Here is a 22,502-nt window from a genome sequence, read left to right as displayed (position 1 = left end):
GCCGAGAGATCCCCATGACTGAGTTTCGACTGATTATCGACGACGAGGTTCATGGATGAGCCTTGGAAGATGGAGAGTCGGGGGGGGAAGAGGTAACGAATTTGGGGCCTGGAATGCGACGAAGCGGTTATGCCAATGGAATGACATATGTTGGAGGCGACTTCCCGCGCAAGCACACAGACACACACGACTAACGGGGCCATGTGTCAGCGCAGGTTGGTGTGGTGTTTCAGATGGGGGCCAGGCTAGGGAAACTTTGGACAACCCTTGAGGAGAAAAGGGTGGGAGGGATCGTATTGGGATTCGATCACAAGACGACCCCGAGGGAGTGTCTCAACTTGGGGTGGAAGCCGTTGTGCATTTGATATCTGTCCCTTTTCCTCCATCTGGATTCCCAACAGGGATCCGATGCTCTTTCGTTCTTTTGGGGAGTAGGATTCTGAGTAAGAAATGCCTACCTCATCCTTCCATGCTGACCGTCATCACTGAAACCAAAGGCCTTCACCCGGCCAGTTGGTTCGGCACCTTGTTCAGTGGGCCATGCGCCTAAAATTAGCTGCCAATTCCGCCTTTTAGTGTGCGTTGGTGGGGGGTGTGACGGTTGAAGCTCCATGGCCACAATGATTTTCCGGAACCAAACCAGCTGGAAACTCCGAGCCTCCTCCAGTCCCATGGCGCATCATCAGCGAGCGAACTAGCTTTTGCGCGACAGTCAATTGAACGCTTGCTCTATTCGTTGGTTTGCCTGGCTTGGCCTGCCCTTGCCTTGTCGGCTTCTCAAAATGTCCCGGATACCGACCGCCGCCCTCAGCAAGTATCTGCTGCAGGGCCAGGTTTCGAGGCAAGGCTGCTTGCGCCTCACCCGCACCCCCAAATCTCCGCCAGAGCTATCGCCCTGCGCCCGGCCGTTGTCTCCTCCTTCCACAGCCGAAGCCTACACACGCAAACCACCGGAACCCCTTTGTCGAGCTCCTCCTCCTCCTCCTCCTCTGCTGCCGCTGCTGCTGCGCCCAGCAACCATGTCCCGCTCCGGAAGCAGCTGAAAGACGAGGCCAAGAAGGCCAAAGCCGCCGGCAAGAAGAAGAAGAAGAACGCCAGCAACCAGGTGGTCCCCGGCTGGGAGCTGACCGTCGGCATCGAGATCCACGCCCAGCTCAACACGGCCCGCAAGCTCTTCTCCGAGGCCACGACCTCCTTCAACGACGAGTCCAACTGCCACGTCGCCTACTTCGACCTCGCGACCCCCGGCAGCCAGCCACATTTCCAGAAGGAGACCCTCATCCCCGCCCTCCGCGCCGCCCTCGCCCTCAACTGCGACGTCCAGCCCGTCAGCCGCTTCGACCGCAAGCACTACTTCCACTGGGACCAGCCGTCGGGCTACCAGATCACCCAGTACTACGAGCCCTTTGCGCGCGAGGGGAGAATTATTCTACAGCCCCGCGACGGCATCGCCGCAGAGGATGGGGATGGCATTGCCGTCCGGATTCAACAGGTGCAGATGGAGCAGGACACGGCCAAGACCATGGCCCAGCCCGGCGAGACGCACTGGATCGACTTTAACCGCACCGGCGTCCCGCTCATCGAGATCATCACCCGCCCCGACATCCACCACCCCGCCACCGCCGCCGCCCTCGTGCGCAAGGTCCAGATCTTGCTGAACGCCGTCGACGCCTGCGTCTCGGGCATGGAGGCGGGCGGTCTGCGCGCCGATGTCAATGTGTCGGTGCGACGGACCGACGACCCGGACGCGCCGCTGGGTACGCGCACCGAGATCAAGAACTTGAGCAGTTTTAAGGCGGTCGAGGATGCTATTATTGCGGAGCGCGACCGCCAGATCGCTGTCTTGGAGGCGGGCGGGGTCATCGAGGGCGAGACAAGGGGTTGGTCTATTGGGTCGACTGAGACTCGAAGGCTGCGCGGAAAGGAGGGTGAGGTCGACTATCGCTACATGCCCGACCCGGACCTACTGCCCGTCGTCATTGGCGACGACCTGGTTACCCACCTCCGCGAGAGCATGGGCCAACTTCCGGACGCCGAGGTCGACGAGCTCACCGAGGTCTTTGGATTGACTGCCAAGGACGCGCTGTCTCTCGTCGCCCTAGACAACGGAGCCCGCGTCGAGTACTTTTGGCGGGTCGTCGAAAGTCTGCAGTCGAAGCTGGGCTCGGGCATCTCAGAGAACTCCGCCTGCTTCCAGCTGGCGGCGAACTGGATCCTGCACGAACTAGGCCGCCTGACGTCGAACCCGCACGACGAATCGGCCCAGGACCTCGGCTTCACGCCGGAGGGCGAGTGCCGGCGGGTCCCCGTCGACGCCCTTGCCGACATCCTCGTGTTCCTGTACCAGCACAAGATCACCGCCAAGGTGGCCAAGGAGCTGCTCTGGGTCGTGTACCGCGGCAACGTGCCCGAACAGTACGCGAGCGTGGCGGACGCGATCGAGACGGAGAACATGTGGTTCCACGAGCTGTCGGAGGACGAGTATGCCGAGCTGGCGGACCAGGCCGTCGAGGGGCAGGAGGATATCGTCGCGCAGTTTGTGGATACTACTGGGAGCAAGCCGTATCCGCAGGGCAAGCTGATGTTCCTGGTGGGACGGATGATGCGGCTGGGCTCGGAGGAGCGGATTGATCCGAAGAATGCGGAAGGGGTTATGCGGAGGTTGCTTCAGGAGAAGTATGTGCCGGGTTTGGGACAGTGAGGGTTGAAAATAAAGGAGTGTATTATATTATGTAGTAGCACGCCGGGAAAAGAAGAGAAAAAACACATAAAAACGATTCCCTGAGAGTTTCGAATTATCACCCGTCTTGCGATTTTGGCCATCTTGCCTCGCGTCCCTTCTCACCCCAGTACTCGGAAGACTTCCACAGAATGGCGATAATAAGACTGTCTGATACCCTCCTGGTCAAACCAATACGACATGGACGTTGGTATTTTCCAAATGCCCATCTGATCTCCAATATTATCGATCAGGGAAGTTCCGAGCCTTTACTCGCAACACCTATACCACCAAGTCCATTTGGCCGTGGATTTGGCTAGGGCTGGGGCTCCTGCTCCGGCTTCTTCTTCGGGCCACAGCAGCCCTTGCAGGCGGACCTCACTACCCCGCCCCCGCTGCGGCACTCGAGGCCGCACACGTGCCTCGGGCAGGTCGGGCGCGGGAGAGGGGGTGGCCGAGGCCCGGGATCGGCGGGGTGGAGAAGGGGTAGTGGTAGGGGGGCGGCCTCGCGGGCCTGCTGGCCTCGGACGCTGTTAGACAAGGGGTAGTGGATGAGGTGGACGAAGAAGAAGAAGAAGACGAAGACGGTTTGGTGGAGGTTGAGAAGGTGGTGGGGGCGCTGGGGGTGGTCGCTATGGCGCTGTCACGGGCGTTAGCTGTATGTAAGTAGGCATGGAAGGAGATGAAAGAAAGGAAAGGAATGGAAAGGATGATACGCTAGGGGGACTGGACTGGGAACTCACTAGATTGCGGTGACGAGGAAGGCGGGGATGAGGACCAAAGGGCTCAGCATCTTTGACATATGGGTCTCAAGTTGATATATATATATATATATATATATATATATAGTATTGAATTTGGCTAATGTGTGAGTGAACTGGCTATTGCTGGATGGAGGGAGTGGTGGATCTGGGATCTCAGTGTCACGGCGATGGCCCTGACTGATATACATTTCACATTATGATCTGCACACATGGAGAAGGCATCACTTTTACCACTACATATTAAACCGAGTGGCTGGTGTTTACAATCGCCTTGACAGCTAAACGGATCACGAGGCTCTCCATCATATGATGGGCCGTCGAAAAAAAAAGCAACCGAAGCGTCTTCCAGAACCGCAATGGACCGAACGTGATGGCCTGCTGCTCGTCCTAGCTAGTGTTGTCTCGCCCGATTCGCCCCGAATGCTAGGAGGCTGTCTCCCTTGATTCCAGGCTTATCGGTCCTTCTAGAATGTCGGGCTTTTGTCTCGGGGACCAGGAATACAACTCTAAGGGTCTTGAGTGCAATGCGTAAGTAGGTACTTTACATATGTAGTTGGGCTGTGGGTGTTTTGCGAGTAAGTAGGTATTGCGTGATTGGTTGACCCCGGGCGCTTTTCTGAGAGCCCCCGCCCCCGCCATCCCCCGAAGTTCGTCTGAACATTCCAACCGGGGGCTGCTGGGGCGCCGCCACTCAACCGACTCCACCCACTTTCGACTTCCCGAGGACTTACATTTCAGCTTCTGGCCCCAGCGCCCTGTCTCATCACCATGTCATCCGTCTCAGCACCCCAGGGAGACTCGTCCTCCTCACCGACGCCCCTCCTCGACCACATCGTCATCCTCGTGCCCCACGCCTTCCTCGCCTCCCCGCCGTCTTGGTTCGCTGACGCCTTCACGCTGTACCCGGGCGGCAAGCACGCCGACGGCGTGACTGAGAACGTCTTGGTCTTCTTTGCGGACGGGTCGTACCTAGAGCTCATCGCGTTCGTGGACGACGACGTGGGCCGCGGGGGAGGGCTGGGCACCGGTGGGGCGGGCAGAGGGAGGGGACGGTGATTGATTGGGCTCTGACTCTTCTTCCGTCCTCTTCCACGAGCAGCACCAGCGACGGGGAGGATGACGCAGACCGGCTGGGATCGGCCGCAGCCGCTTTCAAGCAGATCCAGCACAAAGTCCGGAACACAAACACTGGGATCGAGTACCGTGACCTCGTGCGCGGGGGCCGGAACCGGCCCGACGGCGTCGCGCTGAAGTGGGCTACCTCGGCGGCAGCCGACGAAGCGAACGGCGGGAATCCGCTGGAGCCCGGCGTCCTGCCGTTCTGGTGCCTGGACGAGACGCCGAGGGGCTGCGGGTCCCGTACCGGGACCAGGGCAGGAAGTTGGCGCAGCATGCTTCGGGCGCCGTGGGACTGGCGGCGATAGAGGTTACGCCGGCGGCAGCGGCAGCGGAGTCTGACCAGTTGGGACCTATCTACGATGTCTTGTTCAGCAAGAGCGGGAGTGGTAAGGAGGGACATTGGACCGTCGGGACGCCTGGGGAGGGTCATCATCAGCATGGCGAGGTCCACCTGAGAGCAGGCCGCGGTGAAAAAGACCAACAAGAAGGGACCGAGAAGTTGACGATCAAGTTCTTCACGACGTCCCGCGGTTTTGCGGGGAGGAAGATCGGGGGTCACATCACGGACCCGGTCCGGCTGGAGTTTGAATTCGTCTCTTCCGATTGAGATTTGCGTATTGCACTGATAACCCGACAGGATTATTACTCTTTTCCCTTCCGCTATAAACATGAAACTGGGTATATATCAACATGTGTCCGGCGTGTATGGGTATATAGATCAGTCAAGCCCGTCGCGTGGCATGTATCGTATCGCGCCCCTGTGTTCGCCCCCTCCTCTCTCGTGCCACGTTCTTCGGGTAGTATCGAAAGCAGCGCGTGACAAATCGGCGATGTCAGCAGAGCTGCGGTGCCGTGCCGTTCAATTTGGTGTTTGGGGTAGTATGCATCCTCCAAAGCCAGCAAAAGTCGTTCTCATCCCACGGCCATCACTCGAATGGCCCAAGCCCACACCGCTCTCTTATTTCGCCATCCGTCGCTCATCCGTACAGCTCACTCGCCGTCTGGGTGTTGTAGTTGTTATTGTTATTATGTTTGTGCTGGTCGTTGTTGTGCTGGTAGTTATTGTGGCCGTTGTTACTAACGCCCGTCTCCTGCGCCGGCAATTGCGCCGGCTGCGGCATCAGCGGCGACCCCGGCGCCTCTTGCGGCTGTTGCTGGTAGCTGTAGTTCTGGCACTGTTGAGTTTGAGGTTGCTGCAAGGGGCCGCCGTCTTGTTGCGGGATTGGCGTGGCGTAGAAGGCCTCCATTCTCTTCTTGCGCCGCGACACATGGCGCCTCCACAGCCAGATGGCGACGATGAAGCCGACGACGCTGAGGACGACGAGGACGACGATGACGACGATCCAGACGGTCGCCATGGTCCCCACCTGGGACTGCATGTCATCGTACGCCATTGCGTATGTGTGGGAGAAGACGTATAAGATAGTACCTAGGCAATTGGCGAGTGGTGCTGTATCTATCGCCTAGGGGGCCGATATAAGTTGGTGATACCGAGTCGCGACGATGTATGCAGTCAAAACGACAAATAAAATGAACAAAGAAGAGAAGAACCAACAACCAACAACCAGTTTCCCACGCGAAAGAGTAAGCAAGCAAGCGACTAGACAGGCGGAAATGCCCAGCACTTTTAGGGGGCGCTGTATGCAGTGGTGTGTTGTTTGCCTGCGCTGCGCCGCACGCTATCATGTTGATCTTTGCCCCCGGGGAGACTCCCTCAGCCATTGGTTCGTTCTCCCATTGGCGAGCGAAGCCAATGGGCCAAGGAGCATCCTTTTCGCTTCGCCTTGCACGGGCGCCTGCGCCGATTGAGTAACGAAAGGGCCGGGAAGCCGATCCTCTGAGTTTCAATTTCAGCCGTTCAGAGATGAATTCATTTCGTGTTCGTCAGCGGCGCGTTCATCTACAGTAACCCTGGCAATTGGTCCCGGACGCACGACGACTCTTGGGAATAAACGGGCACGAGTTCCGCCGCGGCGGGATTCCATCAGGAACCACACATCCAATGGAGCATTTGGGCTTCGCTGCGTCTGCCGGCCCACCAGCCGGCTCCGTCTTGTCAGCTCAGCCCGACTCTTCGCTCAGCTCGTCAATCATTATCTCATTAAGTACGCTAAATCTATTTCACGGTGTATCGTCGCAAAGATGAGCTCAGCCGCAAGTATTAGGTATACCCATAGTCTTGCACCTCCTCTCACTTCACCGCGCCGCTGCCACATATCGTCCTGGATGATGTCGGCAACTTCCTGGCGCCCCTCCCCGGCCCGTTCCCGCGATCATACTTCGTCCCCGTCCTTGAGAATCGGTATCATCATCCACTCCACATCCACCCGCTGGTCCGTCCCGTTCAGCTTGGCACACACCATGCGCCCCTGCACCGCGACCGCGCCGCGCATGCTCGCGCCGAGCCCCGTCGCGATCAGCTCCTCGAGGTGGGCCTGCCCGAGCACGACGGGGCCGCCGCGGACCCGGACGTCGAGCCGGCAGTTCTCGCGGCGCGCGACCTCGTTGAAGTTTTGCTTGGGGAGGTACGCCGTCGGCAGGAACGCGTCCGCGATCTGCTTGAGGCTGTCCTGGATCTCCCGGCAGCCCTTGGGCCAGTCCGACGGGAAGAGGGGCGCGTTGGGGCTGTGGCGCAGGTCCATGGCCAGGACGGCGCGCCGGGCGTCGGTGCAGGAGCTGGGTTCGGTGAAGCCGGAGTGCGGGGTGGCGGTCGGCGACTGGTTGGCGGGTCCGTTGTTAGCTGTCGCGGTTCCGGTGTGGGAAGGAGTGGTAGAGGGGCTGGGACTTACTTGGGATGGTGACGTGGAGGATGAAACGACAGACACGTGCGTGGTCGTCGATGTTCCTTCTTTTAGTGTCACTTCAGGGCCGAAATGGTCCGTCGCCCGCCTGGCTAGGACCGACAGCATGACACATGATAGTACGTAGGTGGTCAACAACATGATGGTGAAAGTTTGCGATGAGGGATCAATCAGTCAGAACGCCACGTTTTTCTCGTTTTGTTGGTTCCTGATACGGGCGCAGATATATGGCCATTCTTCTGAAACCTACCTTTTCTAGACTCGAGTCACAATGGCCTTGATTGCTTGGTTGAAGGCTATTCTCTTTTTGCATCACAAAGCACTTGTTTGGGGGTCGGTGGACAAGTGAAGCATGGATGAGTTGGGTTCGTCGACGGGCCCCTACATCGACAAAGAAGCGCCCGAAAGCCAATCGATTTTGGGGGGCAGGCCATCTTCAGATGCACTACAGGGGTTCGAGGGGCTTCGCAACCAATCAAATGACACGATTTACAGCGACCATCAGCACTGCCAAACACATCGTCCAAGGCTTAACTGCCAACAATGATATTGCTGCATCATATCCATCACTTGGCTCACTATAACCAACGAATACCTCGTTCGATTCCCTTTTGACCTGTCATTTATCCCTGTTTTGTTAGCCTCCGAACATTCTCGGGAGTTCGTGTTCCCGTCCACGTTTCTGAGGCTCTTTTTGTTGGTCTGACGATACATGTGGTGCAACTAGGTGCTTTCGCCAGATGCTTAACACACCTAGCATCGTCCACCTTAAGAGTCTCCCCACCTTGTCACACATCAACGGCGCAGAATCAGTCCTTCTTTTCATATCGTCGTCCGCTGCAAGCACTGTTTTAGTTTGCTATTATACTATTTCATTTCATTGCCCTTCTTTTTTTGTTTTTTTTGTCTTATTGTATATGATAGCTCTGAAAAATGCATGTGTAGCTAATACGCGATCCCGCTGCTGAATTACTCGCAGCCTGCTAATGTGACACGTTGTCGATGATGAACCACCGTGTGATATTGGAGATGGCGCCAAAGCTGTTTCATTGGGTGGTTCATGTATCAACTCGAGGCTGTCCACTAGGCTGGCCCTTGAAATTGCCGCAGGCAGGAAAGAGATGTCAACATTCTTGCGGCAATCCCCATTCTGAAGCCCTTTGCTGAAGACACCCACTGGTCACAATAACCTCGCTCTCCATAGCTGCAGCTAGTTGGACTACGTCTGCCTTAAAGATCATGCATGTCCCATCAGGCAGGAGCACCCTTATTGCACTCGGTCCAATCGCATATTCCTTCGGTGAAGATGGTGTATTCGGTGGACGAGTAGGAGTTCGAGAAAAATGTATCGTGGCGGCAGAGTTTCGCACACCGAACGCTACCCGGGATGCAATCAGCTGCTTAGACCATGTTGATGCGGCCCTGCATGGAAGGCGATTGGGCGAGCAGCGCCCCGACGCCTGGCCTCTATGGTCCCTGGCCCGGTGTGGCGCCATCGAGAAACAAAAGTGAGGCTCGCCAACAGGCAGGGTCCGTAATCGTTGAGCTGCCTTAATGGCATGACCTACGGGCGAATAATATCAGGGCGAAGATTGACCGAAAACAGACTTGTAATGGAATGTAGCGTGGCCCAAACAGTTCAAATACTACTCTCCTCTCCTACCAGCTCACCCCTTTCTCTTCTCTCCTCAAGCAAAAGATCTGCCAAGCTATCCCAAACACATATTGCCATTTGATTCATCATGTCTGAGACTTCTCCCACGTGCACAATGGACGCAAAGTTCCGTGAACCCCCCGCCCTCGATCTGAACATCGACATGTCTCCCCTCTGTCCAGTAGCCGACGAACAGGAGCTCTACAAGGGGAGCCCAGTGGAAGGAGGCAATGTTACCAGGTCTGGCACACCACCGTGGGACCCTCGCCCAACGCAGCCACCCCGGCCACAGCGTTGAAGCTAGCATTCAAGTTGGGAACTTCCGGTAACGATTTTGGCTTCACTCTTACACGTTCCAGCTACTGACCCGTCCTATCAGGCATCCCAGACTGTGCGTTTAAAGCAACGTTATCATCTTGTTCGCTGTGTATGAGAAGAATTTCGATATGATTGTTGAGCTCCTTGCCCGTCGTGGGTGGAGTCGCGGTGTATATTCGCCTCTTAGCAAAAGGGGGGGTGAGAAGGGTGGCTTCGTTCCATACTATGGTGGTTTGGCCTCTTGACCCTGGATGCACAGGCATTTCTCCCATCCTTTCATGCGGCAATATGATATACAAGATGGGACGATCATAAGCAGTTAAAGGTCCAGACGTTTCAAGTCTCACGGGACTTCGCAGTGTGGAATGATTGGTATATCTCAATAGGTCATGTTCCCACCTTCAATTGAATTTCAGGTATAAGAGTAAGTAATGGGCGGCATAAAAAGCTAACGAGAATATTCCCCCGCATCAAAAGGTATCATCCATCAACCGCCAATCCGAAACGCCCCCGAAAGCCCAGCCGTAAGTAGTACACTTTCCTCTCTCCTCACTACATGTACGAAAATGGCCGCCCGGCAGCCCGATTGGCAGCCCGCCGCGCGCCCATGGTGGATGACGAGTTCTGCTACTTCTCGTTCCGCCGCTCGTCGAGGCAGATGCACATAGCAACGATGAGGGCCATGTCGACGTTGGGCGCGACGGTCACGTGGTACGTCTGCTGGCCGCCCAGGAGCTCGCGCGCGTTGAGGAACTGGCGGTTGATGGTGGCGACGGCCTGGCCCGAGGCCTCGTCCGTGATGGAGGCTTTGCGGTCGAAGAAGTCGCCTTTCATAAAGAGGCTTTCGCGGCGGCCGCCTTCGCCGGTGAAGGTGGCTACGGATTTGGAGGAGCCGACTTTTGGCTTGTTAGTCAATCGGTTCAGAATTGTCGTAAGAGGATTGAGAGGAACGTACAGCTGAACTTGCCCTCGACCTGCAAAATCTCCCGTTCGCTGGGGTCCTCGGCGTAGTACGTAGCGTGCAGCCGCAGGTGCCGCTTCCGGATGGTGAAGAGCTGGTTGCCGGTCATGTCCATAACCATTTTGCGGCCCGAGAGCGAGAAGGCGTTGCCTTGGACCTTGAAGACGGGACGGCCGTCGATCGTCTTGATGTCGAAGCTGTCGCCCGAGAGCGACATGATCTTCTCCTTCAGGACCAGCGTCTCGGGTTGGGGCGCGTGGTAGGCCTTGAACATGCCCAAGGACCGGGGAAACGGGGCTAATTGTTGGGCCATGGTGTGTAAGTGTGTGTTTGTGGATGTGGGTTGCTTGGTCTTTGTCTTTTGAGGTTCGGTTCGTGTGTGCGATTTGAGCAGATGGTTCTTAGGTATAAGTGATTGCTCTTAGGAAGGGGTTGGAATGACGAAAAAGGGGAAAAGTAAATCAATCTGACATGAGGACCTTTGACTTATATATATCTACGTCCCGTATTGAAATCTCACCCAATCTGCTCGAGGTAATCTCCAGATCCAACGGCCAATGCAGTAAGAGCTAAGCACAAGCTGACAGCGCCAGGCAACAAGCTTTGTGTGGGGAGTGCCTGGGACGCTAACCTTAAAAACCCGCCAACAGGCCGACGCCGCAGGCCGCAGCAGCAGTTAGGCGGCGGCGCCAGCGGCACAGCATTGGCTGTGCCATCAGCCATCAAACCATGTGCTGCGCATTGCCCGCTGCTGACCACTAATAAGTGGCAATGACAATGACGCCACTCCATTGGGCGGCCCTTGGACCCTTCCTCGCGATTGGGCAACCGAAAAGACGATTGGTGAAAGCGCGAGGGGAGGAATTGGATCTGCCGCTTTCTTTCAGCTGTGCCGCTCGGATGGCTTCAGGTTGCTACACTCATTGCGCACGAACGGACCATACTTATTGAGCTGTCAGTTGTCCCAAGGCGCAGGCAAAGACCAGAAGTATCCAAGTTCCTTATTTCCATTTGGGGACTTAAGCTCCAGGGGGCATCGCCGGACTACAGCACTGCTCCCCGCCCACCTGTAAGGCTGCCAACTGAACTTTTGAGATGGCAATGACCACCAAAGGTGATGCTCAATCTTGCGCATCATCCCAGCATGGCTGTTTCCAGTAGGCGCGACTCTGAATGGGATGAACATCCCAGTCGTTTCGCGACCGTTTTGCTTTGTTGGCGACAACAGTCAACTGCGCTTGGCACCAAGTCCTTCCTTCTTCAGTGTGACCACCCCCGGATAAACGGTAATCAATCAAACGAGGCCGAGAAGTTGTGGCATTGGTTGGATGTGCAGATGACTGTACCTAGCCAACGGAAATTCGCAGGCGAAATGGGCGATTGACCCCTCATTCGCCATCTCCTTGGCCGGCTAAAGAGTCCTGGCAAGAAGAGGCAGGCATCTCACCAAACCAACATCAAACGTGATAATGACAGGCCACTCCATCCCCGACCCGGCCTCGGTCGAGGAGAACGGCCGGACGTACTCGGGCTACCGCGAGGGCCGGTACCTGCTCCCCAACGACGGCGCGGAACAGGACCGGCTGGACCTGCAGCACAAAGTATGGCGTCTGCTCCTCGACGACGCGCTCCACCTGGCGCCCTGGAGGGAGGAGAAGGGGGCAGACGACGACGTCTTCCACGTCTTGGATATCGGCACGGGGACGGGCATCTGGCCCATCGAGCTCGCGCGCGCGAACCCGGCGGCGCAGGTCGTGGGGACGGACCTTAGCTTGATCCAGCCGCCGCCGGACAAGGTCCCGCCCAACTGCCGCTTCGTGCGCGAGGACAGCGAGGAGGACGAGTGGGTGCATGAGGTGCAGTTTGACTACATCCATATGCGAGCCATGTAAGGGTTTCGTCTCTCTTCATCCTTCCAAAGAGACAGCCTGGGTTTCCTGTTTCTTTTCTTCTCGATTTCTGAATATACCGTGTCTGCATGAACGCAATATCGTCGCATCTCCTCCTGACCTCATATCTCACAAATGGCCGATGATACAATAGGCACAGCTCCTTCACGGACCACCGGGCCATGATCAAGAAGGTCTACGACAACCTGCGCCCCGGCGGCTGGTTCGAGTCGCAGGACTTCTCCTTCGACATGGTCGCCGCCGATGCGGCTACCGAGGCGATGTTGCCCGACTCCGCTATCAAGCAGTGGCAGCAGCTGATGCTCGAGGGGATGAAGACCATGGGTCGAGACCTACGCGTGGCGAGACACTACGGACAATGGTGAGAAGAACTCACGATCCAGTGCCATCTCCCGGATGCTTGCTATACAATCTCTTGTCAAGGGAGGGGAGGAGTTCACATAATCTTTTCCTTCATCTTCGAATATTGAAATCTAGACTGGCAACTGTACTCTGACCAAATAACCAGGCTGAAAGATGCAGGTTTCATCGACGTCGAGCAGATGTAAGTTACAGGAGACTGGCTGGTCGGCCTGCTGCTGCCGCTTTGTACTGACACAATTGCGATCCCCCAGACTCCTGCTCTGTCCCCTCAACCCCTGGCCCCTCGACCCTAAGGACAAGGAGATCGGCCGCTACTTCGAGACGGACATCATCGAATCCCTCGAGGGCATGAGCATGAAGATCCTGCAGCTCAAAGGCCTGTCCTCCGACGAGATACGCGCGCTGGTGACGCGCGTCGAGCAGGACGTCAGGAACCGGCAGATGCACGCCTACACGCCCGTCTACGCCATCTACGGGCGCAAGCCATTGGATGGCGATGGCGATGGCGAGAGGAGGCAGGAGAAGAAGATATACGGCGTGGAGTTGGATTATTCGTCGACCACATTCTGATGAACATGGTGGGGTCAATGTCATGGTCTGGCTCTAGCTACTTAAAGTAGCAAGAAGTCTGTCTAGTTTACTGCACCGCTTAACACATATAAGATATCAGCGCCTACCTATCTACAGTTCTGGCATCGAATGATGACGGTACCCCAAGTTCTCCTAGACCTTGATACTCCCCGTCAACCTGATGTCCCGACTGCTCGCCCCCACGTAGACGCCGTACTCCCCCTCCTGCACGACCCAGGCCTGCCTCGTAACATCCCAAACGCTCAGGTCGCGGCGCGTGAGCTCAAACGTAACGACCCCGTCCTCGCCGGGCTGGAGCGGCACCTTCTCGAACCCCCGCAGCTGCCGCGGCGGGCTGTTGGGGATCCCGACGTAAAGCTGCGCCGCCTCGGCGCCTCCCATTTCGCCGACGTTGGCGACGGTGGCCGTGACCGAGGCGACGACGTCCCACAGCCCCTCCGCGTACGTGGACGCGCCCGCGCGCAGGCGCTTCGCGTCGGTCCTGATCGCGAGGCCCGCGTACGCGAAGCGCGTGTAGCTTAGCCCGAACCCGAACTCGAACCGGGGCGCGATGCCAGCCTCGTCGAAGTGGCGGTAGTCGACGTACACGCCCTCGGCGAAGTCGCACTGCAAGTCCCGATCACCCTCCGCGGGGCGGCAGGGGGCGTACGCGGCGCCGTAGTCGCTCTCGTTGCGGGCGAGGGTGTAGGGCAGCTTGCCCGAGAAGCCGGCCTCGCCGTACAGCAGCTGCACGAGCGCGAGGCCGCTGTCCTGGCCCGGCAGGTGGGCAATGACGGCGGCCGTCACGTTGGGTTGCTCGATCCACCGGTCCACGAGGCGGACGCCGGCGGCGTGCACGACGACGATGGTGTTGGGGCAGCGCTCGGCCACGTGCAGGACCAGGCCGTCGCTGAAGTCGTCGTGCAGGCCGTCGCGGTCCCAGCCCTCGGTCGCGATGGCGTTGATGAAGACGAGGCAGGCGTCCGAGGCCGGGTTCACGTCCGGGGTGCCGGACTCGAGGTCCCAGTTTACCCAGGTGTTGTCGAGGTGGGCGCGGTATTGGATGGCGGCCAGGGGCTTTCGAGTCATCGAGGTCAGCATGTAGTTTGTCATAGTTACGACTTCCGAAAACTTACATCGAGTATGTACGCAGGGCCGTTGGCGCCGGCTCGTCCGCCCGTCACGATGGTCCCACCTCGGGCGGCTTGATCAAAGTGCTGTTCGGTACCAAGCACGGCCTGCGCCATTTCCGGAGAGGACGTGTATCCGAGGTTAAAGAGGGTATCCGTGTTCTTCGTCTTGGGGACCGTCGCGTCGTACCCGAAGACGGACAACATGGCGGGGTTCTCCTTGAACGGCAGCGCGTTGCGCTCGTTCTTGAGCAGTACGTGGCCGGCCACCGCCCCCTCGAGGATGATGGGCCGCGACTGCGGGTCTCGCGCATCGACCTGATCGTGCGGGAGGCTCAGGTTCTGCATGCCGAAGCCGGGCGTGGGGGAAGTTGTCCCCGTCCTGGTGGACGAGGTACCAAGCCGCGACGATCCGGGTGGCCATGTCGGTGACCCTTTCCTCTGGTACAGTCCCGTTACCCACGGCCTCGGTCAGGTTCTTGCCAAACGAGCCGCCGCCAGGCATGACCATGTCGAGGCCATTGTTGGCCGAGCCCAGGTAATGCTGCGCTGACCAGTCCAGGAGCACGAAGCCCTCAAACCCTAGCTCCGTCTTGAGGATGCCGTTGAGCAGCTTGCTGTTGTCGCACGAGTACGTATTGTTGACGCGCTGGTACGAGCACATGATGGACGCGGCGCCCGCGCGCACGCCGTCCATGAAGGGCCAAAGATAGAACTCGTGCAGGGTCTTGTCGTCGATGTTGGAGGAGACGGCCTCGGCGCCGAAGTAGGGCCGCCGGTTCGTCTCCTGCTCGTTGCCGACCAGGTGCTTCAGGTTCGCGATGACGCCGGCTTCTTGGTGGCCCGCGATGGTCTCGGCGTTCAGCTGGCCCGAGAGGTACGGGTCGACCGAGAAGCCTTCCCAGTTGCGGCCGCCCAGGGGCGAGCGGCCGAGGGGGCCGGCGTTGGGGCCTAGGAGGACGTTTACTGGCGGCAGCTGTCAGTCCCGGTCTATATAATGGCATAAAAAAATGACTTATGGGGAAGACGCGTACCTCCTTTAGCCTTGAACTCCATCCCCATATACAGAGCCCTCTGGTGCGTCAGGTTCTTGTCCCAGCTGGCGCCCGCATGGATGGCCGAGGGAAAGGAGCTGACGAAATCGGTGGCGCGGACGCCATTGCCAGCGTCGTGAAGGCACATGCCCGGCCACCCGAGGCGGGGCACGGTGCCCGTGTTGCCGGCGCAGACATTGTCGGTCGTGGCGAAACCGCGCGTGATGTTGACCTTCTCCTCCAGGGTCATGGAGCCTACCAGCTCGCGGGCCTGTTCGTAGGCGCCGGCCCATAGTCCGGATCCTTTCCCGGAGGCTGGAATTTGTAGAACATCGAGTTAGTGAGCCAGCCCATTGAGCTCCAATGGTGTTGGGGCCAAGAACAGGAGTTTACGTACGGGAGGGATGCACTAGTGGGGATTGTGCGTTGCTAGCAGCCGTCGGCGGGCTGCAGAGGACAGCCACCACGGCCGCCGCAAGGAGGTGATTACCAGGAAGAAACCACATTGTCCAATGGAGTTGTCTTGATTGGCCCGGCAGGCATCACTCTTCCTCAAAAAGAAAAGTGTAGGGAGGGTGTGGTCACCCAAGCCTCTACCTGTGGTGTACCCGACTCTGGAGTATTTATGCTTCTTCAACAGACAGCCCTGCAGGTGCGTGACTTGGGTGCGGTGTGAGGGAGTATGTGATATTGCCTGCAGACATGCAAGCTAGAACAAAATGGAACAATTCGAAAGTGAAAACCCGGGGAAAGCAGGTCTGCTTTACCGCTCTCCTGCACGGCCCAAGGAATCGAGCGATCGAATGGGAATGGCTTCCGGCGCGACGCCCTAGGGGAATTGTTCGTCGCAACAACAACAACCTGCGAGCCTGCCTTGCCTGCCCAGGGCAAACGCGCTGTGGGGTGGACCGCGGACCACTGTTCACTGTTCCGGTGCCCGTAATCTCTCCATTGAAAGTCGGTCGGGGCCTCTCTGCGGCGGGCACTTTGGCGCTACACTCGCTAATAATTCCTCGCCAAACACTGCACTGCCAAACAGACGCGGAAACGTGGTGCGGTCCTAGTCGCTCGTAGCTGAATGTTTTCATCTTCCTATATGTAGGGCTTTGGATGATAAGTCAATCGCTTGAGCCTGACAGATCACGAACTCTACCAGGCTGTTTGTTCGCATAACTTCTGACCCCAGGCCCGAACCCAATACCCGGATCTGCGCTGTAGACGTACAGTAGCCTCACTTGGCAGACAGTCACAAGGTCACACACAAAGCGGGCAACCCACGCCACACGGAACGGCCGGCTTTGACCGATTGAACAGGCAAACAGGTAACAGCATCAACTCTACCGTCTAAATCATCTCCAGGACCACTCTTCCGTCATTGTTTTTTTTAGCGAAGTATAGCCGTTATATGAGTTTCTGTCTCGTCTCGCTCTCTCGCTACTTGTACGGATTGTCCTCCTCGAACGTGGGCTCCCACATCCCCCTAGCCTCCCTAACCTGCAGCTGCAGCCCCTTGAGGAGCCCGTACATGGTCCGCAGCGTCGGCATCGGCACCCCGCGCGCCTCGCCCTCGCGCAGGGGCTCGCCCACGATGTTCTCGACCTCCATGAAGTTGCCCTTCTCGACGTCCTGGCACATGCTCGGCTTGAACGCCGTGTCGGTCGGGTCCACCCGGATCACCTTCTCGGGCAGGTCCGCGGGGGAAAGCATAGCCCGCCGCGGCCGCGGAGGCTACGATCTCGCGCATGATGGGCCGGACCAGGTCGTCGACGACGTGCCGGCTCGCGCGCATGCGCGCCGTGTCCATGCGCAGCACGGCGGCGACCGAGTTGAAGCTCGCGTTGTAGACGAGCTTGCGCCAGCGGGCGAGCTGCGCGTCGGGCTCGTACCGGATGTCGAGCTTGGCGCAGGCGTTGTACACGTCGATGTACTTATGCGCCGCGGCCACGGCTGCCTCGGAGGGCGACCCCTCCCCGGGGCTGGGAGCGAAGGGGCTGATGTACTGGGCGTCGACGTCGTCGTGCAGGATCTCGCCGTGCGCCGTCTCGGTCGCCGCGATGAGCGAGATGCTGCTGAGGATGGGGTTGGCGGGGAAGCGCGCGATCAGCGGCCGTTCGATGTTGAGGCCGTTTTGGGACAGGACGACGACGGTTTCTCCCGGGGTCACGGCGGGGGCGATGAGCTCGGCCACCGTGGGAGGGACGTCGGGGATGTTCTTGGTGGTTACGAGAACAAAGTCAAATGGTTTGAGATTCTCTTGTGCGACATCAGGTATTGTCTTTCGTACTGTTGAACTGGTTAGCTCGTGTACAAGTGTGCAATCTGCCTTTTCCTGGTCAAGAGAACTTACTATGTGACGGACGCCATCCTTTGATATCGTGACCGTGTTCGATCGAATCGATTTTGAACCCCTTCTCAGCTACAGCGTCATAGTTGGAGCGCAGCACTGCTGTCACTTCGGCTTTCCCGCCAATCTCCAGGGCATATGCCGCCATGGCTCCAACCCCACCGACGCCGACAATCAGAACTCGCGCTTTTCCCTCTGCCATGTTGGTTTTCAAATATAGGAATTATTCGTTGGTATATCAATGGTGTATAGTGAAACAGGCTAGATATTTCTGACGTACTTGTTTGTAATTTTTGTTTTCCAACTGTTGAGACGTAGCTTCAAGCAACAGACGACTTTTACCAAGGTTCGGTTTACAGCGGCTGATAAGCTTGAAGGCCTCGGAGCGCTGTCGGATGCTAAATCAGTGGATCTCGTTCCCCGACCTCGACCTCCACGTTCATACCTCACTGTTCCTTATCTCTCATTCTCGATGCGTGTATGGGCAATTGATGGGCCAAATAGGACCCATTAATAGTCTCAAGTTCCTTCTATTCTAGCATATAAGCCCATTCGGGAGCGACCGACATCTTCTCGTTGTCCGTATCGGCAGGTTCGTGTACTTGCTAGCCTCCGACAACGGCATGTCTTGAAAGCTCGCCCAGCATGAGACCCCCTAGCGTTTACCGAGCCGCAACGTAAACCTAGTTCTTCCACTTCGCGGCGAAGCACTGAGACACGATGTAGGTATCCGAGTTGCCGTTAGGTGTTTCAACCAGCTCGTAGGACGAGCCGAAACCTCCTGCAGCCCACGACGTCCAGCCAAGGTAAACGTCGTTGTTGGCGCTGTGTGAGGCAATTAGTCAACACTGATCTTGCGGATATTCTATTGTAAAAGAAGGGATGGCATGTTTTCGAAGTAACGGTCGGGGAAAACTTACTTGATGTAGTCCAGCTGCTGGCAGATGACGGTCCCGCAACTCGCAACATTCCCACCGCCCGTCTCGCTGAGGAAGGCCTGGCGCCGGTTCGAGCGCAGCCAGGTCGCGAGGGGCGCGAAGGCGTTGTCGATGTTGTTGGTGGTGCACTCGACGTGCGTGCCGCTGTTGTCCGAGTCCGAGTACTTGTGCACGTCGAAGATGAGGCCCGACACGCCGCCGTCCGGGTTCTTGACCTTGAGCAGCTCGGGGCCGGACCCGTTGCTGATGAAGTTGGCGGCCGACGTGTAGTCCGTGCCCGGGAGCAGGATCATCTGGGAGGTCGCGCCCGTGTTGCGGATCGCCGTGACCACTTTCTGTACGGTCTGGGCCCAGGTCCCGATCGTCAGGTCGTGCGGCTCGTTCATGACGCCGAAGACGATCTTGCTCTGGGACTTGTACTTGTTCGCGAGCGCGGTCCAGAGCGCGACGAACGTATCGTCCGCGGGGCCGCCCTGGCCGATGACGGCGCCGTTGTAGCGCGCGTAGTTGTGGATGTCAATAATGCAGTACGTGCCCAACTGCAAACAGCCCTGCACGAAGGCGTCGTACCGGGCCAGGTTGTTGGCGTCCAGGTTGCCCGTCGGGCTGCCGTTGGTCAGGTACTGCCAGCCGACGGGCAGGCGGAAGATGTTGAACTTGTCGTCGTTGACGAAGTGCCGCATCTGCTGGACGCCCGAGGAGGACTGGTCGGCGATGGCGCTCAGGTCCCTGCGTGCCCGACGTCACCATGCCGAAGTCGAAGCCGGCGATGTTGACGCCGGCATACTTGACTTTGCCGCCTGGGGCGGAGGTTGGGCTACCGGAACCGGCTGTTGTGGTTGGGGCTGTTGGGTGGGGGTAGGTTAGCATAACACTGATCCATCAATAGATTAGGGGGGTGGAATGGTACGAACAGGCACCGCCGCCACCTCCACCTCCACCTCCACCCGAGCCGGGGATGCACTGGGAGTACCACTCATTGACGAGCGAACAGGTGTATCCCGACACGCAAGTTGTCGCGCCCGTCCAGCCGTTGCCACCACCTATTCATCGTATGTTAGTCGTTGATATAAGAGTTGTCGGTCTGGGCTAAGCTCACATTGACCATAGGCCGCTTGCTGGGCAAGTGCTTGGCCGGCTAGAGCGACTGCCAGCAAGGCACCGAGACCCGCGTTGATACCCATGTTAGTTCAGGAGGCTTGGTGATTTCTTGACTTCGATGAGCTAGGCCAATGATCGACTCTGGGCAATGCTTGACAGTCTTGGTACCGAGCTTGGTATTGGGACAAGCGAACCACGTTGCCCTTTATAGAGGCGCGATTAATGATTCATGTTCGTCGTACCTTGGAGCGACCGGAGGAGAGGCATCCGCACTACATGACCGTACACCTGCAATCCCCGGCAGCACATTCCGTGCGCTAGACGTTTCTCGGCACCAAGCGTGAATCAGATGGGGTCGAGAATGAGCTTATTCCGACCTACTGAATGCGACGCCTGCTCCGTCGACCTGGATCGGGCTGGTGCCGTCGCCTGTGATTGGCGGAATGAAGGTTGGGGTATTTCAGCGGCTGGTTCGCACCCCACCAACACCCGCCGGAGGTTCTGCCGACGGACCTATGCACTCGTGGTATAAGATGTTTCTGCAGTTGTGCTTCGGAAACTAGAGCCGCAATTGCTAATATAATAATTAAAACGTGTTTACTCTAGTTAGCCAGCTGAATTTTCAGGCCGCGCACGTCCCTTTAAAAGGGTTAAAAGTATACGTTTAATAATAGCCCCTTTTTTTTATATATTAGCCGAAAATTTAGTAGTGTATTTATTTTAACCTTTTAATTAAAAGAGAAAAAAAGCCGGTTGGTGTTTTTTTTTTTTTTTTTAGTTTTATTAATCGATTAATTTTATTAACTTATTTAACGTAGTTTATTATTATATAACGTATATTAATTAGTAACGCACTTTTTTTATTTCTTAACCCTTTTATATAAATTAATTTAACTATAATACTTAAAATTAATTAAAATTACTCGCTATTTAATTCCTCGCTTAATTCTATATCTTTTTTATATAACGTAATCCACGGTCCAATTAAACACACGGTTTAATTAAACACTTTCTAAGGCCTCGTATAACGAAATATAAATTAATTCCACCACAACGTATTTAATATATTAAAATTAATCGGAATCCTCCTCTTTAAATACTTTTATATTATTTTAATAAGTACGCGTATTATACCCGGGCTCCCCGTAAATTTTATAGCGTCGCGGGCGCGTTTTAAGCCTTTTTATACGATTATTATTTCGGCGCGATTTATTCTGTAATTATTTATTAACGTCCCTTTAAAACTATAGGTTTTTTCTAGTTTATATATAAAGTAATCCTTTATCTTATAACCGTTTTTTTTTATACGGCGGCGCCGACTAAATATCTTATTTACCTCTCGTAATACGGTCATTTTACCCTTTAAAAAAGCGAGGCGGTATATTATTTATGTTATACTTTTCTTAATCTAATTAAGTTTAATTAAAATCGACGTCGAAGAACTATTTTAATACCGTACGATACGGTTTCGAACGTATTCGGTTTAAAATTAAGCCTTAATCGGGTTATTTAAAATCTTTAATTTTTAAAGAATAGGTAAGCCGAAAAAGTCCCCGGAGGTATTAAAGTATATAGTTTTACATTTAACTATAAAATAATATATTTCGAATCGTACGAAATAAATCCGGTCCCTCGAAAGCCTCCTTATATATTCGAAACGATAAAAATCGCTTGAAACGCTTTTAAAAACATTAATAAAAAATCCTCCTTTAAAATATAAATAATATACGCCCGTATAAAACCTTTAATTTTTTCCCGTACGCCCTTTTTAACGCACGAAAACAGCCGACATTAAAAGGCTAAAGTTTATATAATAAATAAAAAGGTAACGTGGTTTACCACTACGCGACGTATATTATTTAGCGACGCACTTTAATTTAATTTTAATATAATTAAACTTTAACGCGTAATACTTTCATAATTATAATGCTTAATTAATCCTAAGAAGATCGGATAGTTTTAATAATTTAAGCGATACGAAATAAACCGAATTAAATAAGTTAAAAAGTAATAGTAAAAACTTATAATATACCCGAATTAATTTTACGCTATCGAATTTACGGCCGAACTTTAAAACGCGAAATCCGACCGAAATAATATAAAATAAATTTAATTAAAAAAGAGGTATTTCGTAAATATATAATTAATCTAAATATCCGAGGGATGCCTCCCGATCTCGCTAGTGTAAAAAATATAGCTAATTTCCTTACCGCGTTGCGCGGCGGCGACCACGTCGGTAAGCACTAGGTTAAACGTTTTATCGACCGTAACCCGGACTTAAAAACTAAAATAAATCGTCGGTACGATTATTAAAGGGCTCTTTATAAAAATTCTAAAATTATTTCTATTTAGTTTACGCTGGTCGCGAATATAAAAGCGAAATACGGGATTATTAACGAAGATATTTAGAATTTCAACGAGACCGGCTTTATAATAAATATAATCGGGTTAATACTCGTCGTAATACGCGCTAAGCGGCGTAAAAAAGCGAAATCGGTTTAACTTAATAATCGAGAATAGGCAACGGCGATTAAATATATTAATTCGTAGGGCTAATATATTCCGCCGTTTTTAATCGTTTAAAGCTAATATTACTTCGCGAACTAATTCCGCGAAACCGATTTACCGGGCGATTAAATAATTAAGCCGACTTTTAATAATTAAACTAATAATAAAATAGGCTTAAATTAAATTAAGTATTTCGATAAATATACTAGATCGTAAACGAAGGGTCGTTACCGCCTTTTAATTTTCGACGGCCACGAGAGTTATATTT

The 22,502-nt window shown here is 55.2% G+C and overlaps 11 protein-coding genes across 11 annotated transcripts; 5 read left to right on the top strand and 6 right to left on the bottom strand.

Annotated features, from left to right (window-relative positions):
- Positions 1–782: 782 nt before the first annotated feature.
- PG986_013963 (uncharacterized protein) lies at positions 783–2,701 on the top strand (the record flags this gene model as incomplete). The annotated part of the gene is given in 2 exon segments (XM_066850185.1): positions 783–910; positions 928–2,701. 2 exon segments carry the CDS (start codon positions 783–785, stop codon positions 2,699–2,701), a joined length of 1,902 nt encoding a protein of 633 aa, XP_066694328.1.
- Positions 2,702–3,035: 334 nt separating this feature from the next.
- On the bottom strand, positions 3,036–3,512 carry PG986_013962 (uncharacterized protein; the record flags this gene model as incomplete). Its single annotated transcript, XM_066850184.1, has 2 exons — positions 3,036–3,249; positions 3,463–3,512. The coding sequence occupies 2 exons, from the start codon at positions 3,510–3,512 to the stop codon at positions 3,036–3,038; spliced, it is 264 nt and encodes an 87-aa protein (XP_066694327.1).
- Positions 3,513–4,251: 739 nt separating this feature from the next.
- On the top strand, positions 4,252–5,209 carry PG986_013961 (glyoxalase; the record flags this gene model as incomplete). The annotated part of the gene is made up of 3 exons (XM_066850183.1): positions 4,252–4,535; positions 4,583–4,807; positions 4,861–5,209. 3 exons carry the CDS (start codon positions 4,252–4,254, stop codon positions 5,207–5,209), a joined length of 858 nt encoding a protein of 285 aa, XP_066694326.1.
- A 370-nt stretch (positions 5,210–5,579) lies between these two features.
- Positions 5,580–5,996, bottom strand: PG986_013960 (uncharacterized protein; the record flags this gene model as incomplete). The annotated part of the gene is made up of 1 exon (XM_066850182.1): positions 5,580–5,996. One exon carries the CDS (start codon positions 5,994–5,996, stop codon positions 5,580–5,582), a length of 417 nt encoding a protein of 138 aa, XP_066694325.1.
- Positions 5,997–6,604: 608 nt separating this feature from the next.
- On the top strand, positions 6,605–7,403 carry PG986_013959 (uncharacterized protein; the record flags this gene model as incomplete). The annotated part of the gene is made up of 2 exons (XM_066850181.1): positions 6,605–6,730; positions 6,780–7,403. 2 exons carry the CDS (start codon positions 6,605–6,607, stop codon positions 7,401–7,403), a joined length of 750 nt encoding a protein of 249 aa, XP_066694324.1.
- Positions 7,404–9,145: 1,742 nt separating this feature from the next.
- On the top strand, positions 9,146–9,355 carry PG986_013958 (uncharacterized protein; the record flags this gene model as incomplete). Its single annotated transcript, XM_066850180.1, has 1 exon — positions 9,146–9,355. One exon carries the CDS (start codon positions 9,146–9,148, stop codon positions 9,353–9,355), a length of 210 nt encoding a protein of 69 aa, XP_066694323.1.
- Positions 9,356–10,002: 647 nt separating this feature from the next.
- On the bottom strand, positions 10,003–10,649 carry PG986_013957 (uncharacterized protein; the record flags this gene model as incomplete). The annotated part of the gene is made up of 2 exons (XM_066850179.1): positions 10,003–10,271; positions 10,331–10,649. The coding sequence occupies 2 exons, from the start codon at positions 10,647–10,649 to the stop codon at positions 10,003–10,005; spliced, it is 588 nt and encodes a 195-aa protein (XP_066694322.1).
- Positions 10,650–11,805: 1,156 nt separating this feature from the next.
- PG986_013956 (uncharacterized protein) lies at positions 11,806–13,179 on the top strand (the record flags this gene model as incomplete). Its single annotated transcript, XM_066850178.1, has 4 exons — positions 11,806–12,224; positions 12,380–12,607; positions 12,755–12,790; positions 12,861–13,179. 4 exons carry the CDS (start codon positions 11,806–11,808, stop codon positions 13,177–13,179), a joined length of 1,002 nt encoding a protein of 333 aa, XP_066694321.1.
- A 153-nt stretch (positions 13,180–13,332) lies between these two features.
- On the bottom strand, positions 13,333–15,849 carry PG986_013955 (uncharacterized protein; the record flags this gene model as incomplete). Its single annotated transcript, XM_066850177.1, has 5 exons — positions 13,333–14,256; positions 14,316–14,643; positions 14,708–15,260; positions 15,344–15,658; positions 15,741–15,849. The coding sequence occupies 5 exons, from the start codon at positions 15,847–15,849 to the stop codon at positions 13,333–13,335; spliced, it is 2,229 nt and encodes a 742-aa protein (XP_066694320.1).
- Positions 15,850–16,777: 928 nt separating this feature from the next.
- On the bottom strand, positions 16,778–17,889 carry PG986_013954 (uncharacterized protein; the record flags this gene model as incomplete). Its single annotated transcript, XM_066850176.1, has 3 exons — positions 16,778–17,023; positions 17,076–17,626; positions 17,691–17,889. The coding sequence occupies 3 exons, from the start codon at positions 17,887–17,889 to the stop codon at positions 16,778–16,780; spliced, it is 996 nt and encodes a 331-aa protein (XP_066694319.1).
- Positions 17,890–18,370: 481 nt separating this feature from the next.
- On the bottom strand, positions 18,371–19,809 carry PG986_013953 (uncharacterized protein; the record flags this gene model as incomplete). The annotated part of the gene is made up of 5 exons (XM_066850175.1): positions 18,371–18,512; positions 18,608–19,329; positions 19,373–19,425; positions 19,540–19,668; positions 19,731–19,809. 5 exons carry the CDS (start codon positions 19,807–19,809, stop codon positions 18,371–18,373), a joined length of 1,125 nt encoding a protein of 374 aa, XP_066694318.1.
- Between the last annotated feature and the right edge of the window lie 2,693 nt (positions 19,810–22,502).

The sequence above is a fragment of the Apiospora aurea genome, assembly GCF_038362705.1.
Source record: "Apiospora aurea strain CBS 24483 chromosome Unknown utg000009l_segment0_segment0, whole genome shotgun sequence".
Lineage (NCBI taxonomy): Eukaryota > Fungi > Ascomycota > Sordariomycetes > Amphisphaeriales > Apiosporaceae > Apiospora > Apiospora aurea.
The sequence above is the reverse complement of the archived record's forward strand: the minus strand, read 5'-3'. Positions and strand labels throughout refer to the sequence as shown.